This window comes from Erithacus rubecula (genome assembly GCF_903797595.1).
Source record: "Erithacus rubecula genome assembly, chromosome: 28".
NCBI classification, from domain to species: domain Eukaryota; kingdom Metazoa; phylum Chordata; class Aves; order Passeriformes; family Muscicapidae; genus Erithacus; species Erithacus rubecula.
Genome location: NC_136680.1, coordinates 1622291 through 1629644, shown reverse-complemented (window position 1 = coordinate 1629644; position 7354 = coordinate 1622291). Strand labels below are relative to the sequence as shown.

At 59.2% G+C, this 7354-nt stretch overlaps 1 protein-coding gene across 1 annotated transcript in view; it reads right to left on the bottom strand.

The window, feature by feature from the left end:
• The window catches only part of PLVAP (plasmalemma vesicle associated protein), a gene marked incomplete at its 3' end in the record, with an annotated part of 6114 nt that extends 739 nt beyond the window's left edge, over nt 1-5375 (bottom strand). The window contains exons 1-4 of the mRNA XM_079328401.1: nt 4934-5375; nt 2775-2853; nt 981-1570; nt 69-198 (exon numbers count right to left, since the gene is read on the bottom strand). Of these exons, the coding sequence (XP_079184527.1) occupies nt 69-198; nt 981-1570; nt 2775-2853; nt 4934-5311 (1177 nt within the window). The 5' untranslated portion in view covers nt 5312-5375. The remainder of the gene's footprint in view (nt 1-68; nt 199-980; nt 1571-2774; nt 2854-4933) is intronic.
• Between the last annotated feature and the right edge of the window lie 1979 nt (nt 5376-7354).

Genomic DNA, 7354 nt, shown 5'->3' with positions numbered 1-7354 from the left:
GTGGCCCAGTGTCCCCAGTGTCCCCAGTGTCCCCAGTCCCCAGTGTCCCCAGTGTCCCCAGTCCCTGCTGGACTCACCCAGCGTGCCCAGCGTGGCCGGGCTCCCCAGCAGCTCCATGTAGGGGCCGGGAGCGGGGAAGGAGCCGGAGCGGCCGGAGCCCAGCGGCAGCCGGGAGCCCTGCAGAGCCAGGTGGGGCACCTGCGGGGTGACACGGGCCAGGGTGGCACCAGAGAGGGGTGACACGGGCCAGGGTGGCACCGTGACACTGCTCAGGGTGGCAGCAGTGACACTGCGCTCAGGGGTGGCACTGGTCAGGGGTGGCACCAACCCCACACCAACCAAATCCAGGAGTCAGGAAGGAAAATCCCAGTGCAGAAGTGTCCCTGTCCCCAGTGCCCCATGTTCAATGTCCCATGTCCCTACGAATTGTCCATGTCCCCAACTCCCCAATTCCCCATGTCCCTAACTCCCTGGTTCTCCATATCTCCAATGCCCAGTGTCCCCAGTGTCCCAATTCCCCATATCCCCATGTCCCCAGATCCCCAATTCCCCGTGCCCCCATATCCCCAGTTCCCCGTGTCCCCAGATCCCCAATTCCCCATGCCCCCATATCCCCAGTTCCCCGTGTCCCCATATCCCCATATCCCCAATTCCCCATATCCCCATGTCCCCAATGTCCCCAGATCCCCAATTCCCCATGCCCCCATATCCCCAGTTCCCCGTGTCCCCATGTCCCCATATCCCCAATTCCCCATATCCCAAATTCCCCATATCCCCATGTCCCCATATCCCCAATTCCCCATATCCCAAATTCCCCATATCCCCGTGTCCCCATATCCCCAATTCCCCATATCCCCATATCCCCGTGTCCCCATATCCCCAATTCCCCATATCTCCATGTCCCCAATGTCCCCATATCCCCAATTCCCCATGTCCCCATGTCCCCATATCCCAAATTCCCCGTGTCCCCTCGTCCCCACCTTGGCCATACACGCCACCAGCTGCTCCCTCAGCGCCTCCGCCTGCGCCACCGCCGCCTTCCTCTTCTCCTCCAGCTCCTTCCCCGCCTTCTCCCTCTCCGCCTCCATCCTCCTCCTCTCCTCTGCCGCCTCCTTCTCGCGTCTCTCCATGTCCTGCACCCTCCTGTGCATTTCCTGCAGCTCCCGGGAGCAGTTCAGCCGGCACTGCCGCACGCTCAGCTCGCAGCTCCCCTTCCAGATGAACTGCGAGTCGCGCTCCTGCTGCTGCCGGAACAGGCTCTCCACTCGGGCCCGGATCTGCCCCAGCTCGTTCTCGGCATCCTTGCACTGGAATTGCCTCACCAGCTCCGAAATCCTCGGTAATTTCTCGCTCAAGTCGCTCTGGAGGGAGCTGCACTTGTGTTTCTGCACCTCCAGCTCCACCCTGCTCAGCTCACCCTCGGTGCTGGCGCTCTTCAGGTCCTGCTGGCACCTGTCCCTCTCCTGGGTGGCTTTGGCCAGCTCGGCTCGGCTCTGCTGGTTGTTTCCCTCCAGGGTTTTTTTGGATGAGGTGGCCTCGTGTAGTTGTCGCTGCAGCTCCAGCTTGTCGGCTTGGGGAGGGAGGTGGGGGACAGGGTTTGGGTTTGGGGGATTTGGGATCCCCGGGTGGCAGCCCCGTGGTTTGGGGGTGATGTTTTTGCCTGGTATGGGTCACTTGAGGGGTGCTGGGGGTGCCCAGGTGGGTGGGAAGGGAGAGTTGGGGGGCTCCAAAGGATGGGGAGGGGGTCTTGAGGGTCTTCAGGGTGTGTTGGGGGTCCCCAGGATGGTGGGGAGGAAGATTTGGGGGTTTTCAGGGGGTGGGTAGGAGGTGCTGAGGGTCTCCAAAGGGTGGGAAGAGAGAGTTGGGGGGTTCCAAAGGGTGGGGAGGGGGTTCTGAGGGTCTTCAGAGAGTGCTGGGGGTTCTCAGGAGGGTGGGAAAATGGTGCCTGGGGTAGTCCGAGGGTGGGGAGGGGATTCTGGGGGTCCCAAAAGGTATGGGGAGAAGATTCTGGGGGTCCCCAGAGGGTTCTGGGTGCCCCAAAAGGGGTGGGAATGGGATTTTGGGGGTCCCCAGGGAGTTCTGGGGGTCCCAAAGCGGGTGGAGAGGGGATTTTGGGAGTCTTCAGGGAGTTCTGGGTATCCCAGGAGGGTGGGAAGGGGATTCTGGGGGTCCCAAAGGGGGTGGGAAGGGGATTTTGGGAATCCTCAGGGGGTTCTAGGTGTTCCAAAAGGGGTAGGAATGGAATTTTGGGTATCCCCAGGGAGTTCTGGGTGTCCCAGGAGGGTGGGAAGGGGATTCTGGGGGTCCCAAAAGGGGTGGGAAGGGGATTCTGGGGGTCCTCAGGGGGTTCTGGGTGTCCCAGGATGGTGGGAAGGGGATTCTAGGGGTCCCCAGGGAGTTCGAGGGATCCCAGTTGGGTGGGAATGAGATTTTGAGGATCCTCAGGGGGTTCTGGGGGTCCCAAAAAAGGGTGAGAAGGGGATTCTGGGGGTCCCCAGAGGGTTCTGGGTGTCCCAGGAGGGTGGGAATGGGATTTTGGGGGTCCTCAGGGGGTTCTGGGTGTCCCAGGAGGGTGGGAATGGGATTTTGGGGGTCCTCAGGGGGTTCTGGGTGTCCCAGGAGGGTGGGAATGGGATTTTGGGGGTCCTCAGGGGGTTCTGGGTGTCCCAGGAGGGTGGGAATGGGATTTTGGGGGTCCTCAGAGAGTTCTGTGGTCCCAGGAGTGTGGGGAGGGGGTCCCCAGGGTTGTTTTTTGGGGTGGGGGTGTCCCTCACCGTTGCAGGTGGTGTTGATGACGGCGGTCAGCATGTGGCACTGGGTCAGCATCACCTGGTGGTACACGAGCTCCTGCAGCTGGGCGGGACGAGGAGGAGAGGGGTCAGAGCACCCCAAAAACAACCAGAACACCCCAAAAACAACCAGAACACCCCAAAAACACCCCCGGCACCACTTCAGGGGTCTGGGGGAGAGCGGAGGAGGAAGAGGAAGGGGAGAGGGGTCCGAGAATCCCGAAGGGAATCCCTGGGGATCCCGGGCATCTCCCGCTCGGAGGGAACGGGAGGATGAGGAGGAAAGGGAAAAGGAGGAAGAGGAGGAGGAGGAGAGGGGTCAGAGCACCCCAAAAACAACCAGAACACCCCAAAAACACCCCCGGCACCACTTCAGGGGTCTGGGGGAGAGCGGAGGAGGAAGAGGAAGGGGAGAGGGGTCCGAGAATCCCGAAGGGAATCCCCGGGCATCTCCCGCTCGGAGGGAACGGGAGGATGAGGAGGAAAGGGAAAAGGAGGAAGAGGAGGAGGAGGAGAGGGGTGAGAGCACCCCAAAAACTCTCCCCGGCATCATCCCGGTGCCCACAGGCGACAGAGAGAGCCCGGAGGAGGATGAGGAAGAGGAGGAGAGGGTTCGGAACATCCCAAAAACAGTCCCGGCACCAGCTCAGGAGCGCCGGGAGAGCTGCAGGGGATGAGGAGGAGGAGGAGGAGGAAGAGGAAGGGGAGAGAGGCGTCAGGGTATCCCCCAAGGACCCCCCGACGTCACCCAGTGGGTGCTAGGAGAGCCCCGAGGGAACGGGAGGAAGAAGAGGAGGAGGAAGAGGAGGAGGAGAGGGGTCAGAGAATCCCAAAAACAGCTCGAGCACGAGGCGCCGGGAGTTGGAGAGGAGGAGGAAGAGGAGGAAGAGGAGGAAGAGGGGCCAGGGCACCCCAAAAACACCCCCGGTACCACCTCAGGAGCGCCGGGAGAGCTCCGGGGGCTGGGAAGGATGAGGAGGAGAGGGAGAAGGAGGAGGAAGAGGAGAAGGAGAAGGGTGAGAACACCCCAAAAAACAGCTCGAGCACGAGGCGCCGGGAGTTGGAGAGGAGGAGGAGGAAGATGAAGAGGGGGAGAGGGGTCAGAACGCTCCAAAAACTCCCCCCGGCATCCCCTGGTGAGCTCTAGAAGAGCTCCAGGGGGCACGAGAGGAGGAGGAGGAGAGGGAAAAGGAGGAGGAAGAGGAGAAGGGTGAGAACACCCCAAAACCAGCTCGAGCACGAGGGGTTGGAGAAGAGGAGGGGGAGGAAGAGGGGGAGAGGGGTCAGAGCATCCCAAAAACTCCCCCCGGCATCCCCTGGTGAGCTCTAGGAGAGCTCCAGGGGGCACGAGAGGAGGAGGAGGAGAGGGAAAAGGAGGAAGAAGAGAAGGAGGAGGGGGAGAAGGGTCAGAGAATCCCAAAAACAGCTCGAGCACGAGGCGCCGGGAGTCGGAGAGGAGGAGGAAGAGGAGGAAGAGGAAGAGGGGGAGAGGGGTCAGAGCATCCCAAAAACTCCCCCTGGCATCCCCTGCTGGGTACTGGGAGAGTTCCGGGTGCAAAGGGAGGAAGAGGATGAGGAAGAAAACCCCGAAATCACAAAAAAATCCCGAAAACCCTGACCCTCGCCCTTCTCCCCTCGCCACCCCCACCCGAGGGGACGAGGAGGCGACACCCGAAATTCCCAGCCCGGGAATGGAAATTCCAGGGAATTCGGTTCTGTCGGGTTATCGGGGTGCTGGGATTGTTCCTGGAGTGTAGAGGGGGTAAAAAAAAAAAAAAAAAAAAAAAAAAAAAAAAAAAAAAAAAAAAAATCAGGATTTCATTCCTTCCATCCCATTTTGGCGCCCCTGGAATCGTCTGGAATTGCCTCCTACCCTGAAATTTCCAACCCCGGAATGGGAATTCCAGGGAATTCCATCCTGCCGGGTTATCAGGGCATTGGGATTGTTATTTTTGAAATGGAGAGGGAGTAAAAAATCAGAATTTCATTCCTTCCATCCCATTTTGGCTCTCCTGGAATCGTCTCCTACCCCGAAATTCCCAACCCCGGAATGGGAATTCCAGGGAATTCCATCTCTCTGTGCCACCCTGGCTCTGTGCCACCCCCCCTTCCCCTCCCCAAAAATCCGGTGCGGGGCTGTTCACCTGCGGGCCGCTGTTGGAATTCTGGCTGCTGTTGCATTTCTCCAGCTCCCTCTGCACCTTCAGCGCCACCGCCTGCAGCTTGTCCTTGTCCTTGAGGGTGGCATTGAGGGCGCGGCTCAGGTTGGCGTTGGTGGCACTCAGGGCGACAATCCTGCCGTAGTGACTCTGCACCTGCTCCTCCAGCAGCCTCAGGTGAGTGTCGGTGCCCGCCTGGACGTTCCCGTACACCATGAACAGCACCAAGCCCAGGATGATCAAAAATTGGATCAGCGAGGTGAAAAGGAAAATATATTTGACATAAAACCCGCAGTCGCGCTTGGGCATCGCCTCTTTGTGCTCCAAACCGAATTTGGCCATGGCGAAGCTGCTCTTCTCCATCCTCACCCCGCTTCTGGTGGCTCCACCCCGCCGGGACCCCGTTTTTTAGGGGGGTGGCCTTGGGGTGGAGCTGCTCCCGGCGCGGTGTTTATATCCCAGGATTTAATATTTCCTCCTGCCGGGCTCCTTCCTGCCGTGCCGGATGCTCCCGGGGACCCGCCGGGTTATCCGGGCAAAGCTGCCGCTGGGATTGTTCCTGGAGAGGAGAGAGGAAAAAAAGAAAAATAAATAAAATAAATAAATGGGGTTTCCTTGGTTGCGTCCCATTTCGGCGCCCCTGGGATTGTTTGGGATTGTTTGGGATCGTGTTCTGTCCTAAAATTCCCACTCCCGGCGTGGGAATTCGGTCCTGTCGGGTTATCAGGGAGATGGGATTGTTCCTTAAGTGGAGAGAGGAAAAAAAACGGGATTTCGTTCCTTCCATCCCATTTTGGTGCCCCTGGAATTGTCGGGAATTGTCTCCTGCCCTAAAATTCCCAGCCCTGGAATGGGAATTCCAGGGAATTCGATCCCTCCGGGTTATCAGGGAGATGGGATTATTCCTGAAGTGGAGAAGGAGGAAAAAAAAAGGGATTTTATTCCTTCCATCCCATTTTGGTGCAAAGTGCAACCCTGGAATTGTGTCCTGCCACGAAATTTCCAGTCCCGAAATGGGAATTCCATTGACATCCCTGAAATTCCATTCCATTCTCTGAAATGGGAATTCGATCCCGCCGGGTTATCCGGGCAAAGCTGCCTCTGGGATTGTTCCTGGAGAGGAGAGAGGAAAAAAAGAAAAATAAATAAAATAAATAAATGGGGTTTCCTTGGTTGCGTCCCATTTCGGCGCCCCTGGGATTGTCTGGGATTGTTTGGGATTGTTTGGGATTCTGTTCTGTCCCAAAATTCCCAGCCTGGCGTGGGAATTCGGTCCTGCCGGGTTATCAGGGAGATGGGATTGTTCCTTAAGTGGAGAGAGGAAAAAAAAAATGGGATTTAATTCCTTCCATCCCATTTTGGTGCCCCTGGAATTGTCGGGAATTGTCTCCTGCCCTAAAATTCCCAGCCCTGGGATGGGAATTCCAGGGAATTCGGTCCTGCCAGGTTATCAGGGAGATGGGATTATTCCTGAAGTGGAGAAGGAGGAAAAAATGGGACAGGATTGGGGACAGGGTTGGGGACAGGGCTGGGGACAGGGAGGGGACAAGGATGGGGACAGGGTTGGGGACAGGTCGGGGACAGCTCTGCCGTGGCTTCCCAGCATCCCTGGTTCCACTTTGAAGCGGTTTCCAGGAAAGTTGGATTTTCCTGCGGCCGCATCCTGTGCAAAGGGCAGCGACACATCCGGGCCCCCCCGAGAACCCCCCGACCCTCGGGGGGATCCCCCTGACCCCCCCGGGAGGGGACAGAGGTGACACCCCGGTGTCCCGAACCCCCCCGGGAGGGGACAGCGGTGACACCCCGGTGTCCTGAACCCCCCGGGAGGGGACAGAGGTGACACCCCGGTGTCCCGAACCCCCCGGGAGGGGACAGAGGTGACACCCCGGTGTCCCGAACCCTCCGGGAGGGGACAGAGGTGACACCCCGGTGTCCTGAACCCCCCGGGAGGGGACAGAGGTGACACCCCGGTGTCCCGAACCCTCCGGGAGGGGACAGCGGTGACACCCCGGTGTCCTGAACCCTCCGGGAGGGGACAGAGGTGACACCCCGGTGTCCTGAACCCTCCGGGAGGGGACAGAGGTGACACCCCGGGGTTCCGAACCCTCCGGGAGGGGACAGCGGTGACACAGCGGTGACACAGCGGTGACCCGGGGGCGCTTCCAGGGAAACGCGGCTCCCTGGGATGGGGGGGGGGGACCCCAAACCCCGAATTTGGGGTTTGGGAAGGTTTGGGATGGGAAGAGGAACTGAGAATAGAAATCCCAAACTGGGATCAGCGTTTCCGAACTGGGAACAAAATTCCCGAACTGGGAACATAATCCCCAAACTGAGAATAGTATTCTCGAACTGGGAACAGAATTCCTCAACTGGGAAGAGAATTCCCGAACTGGGAATAGAAATCCT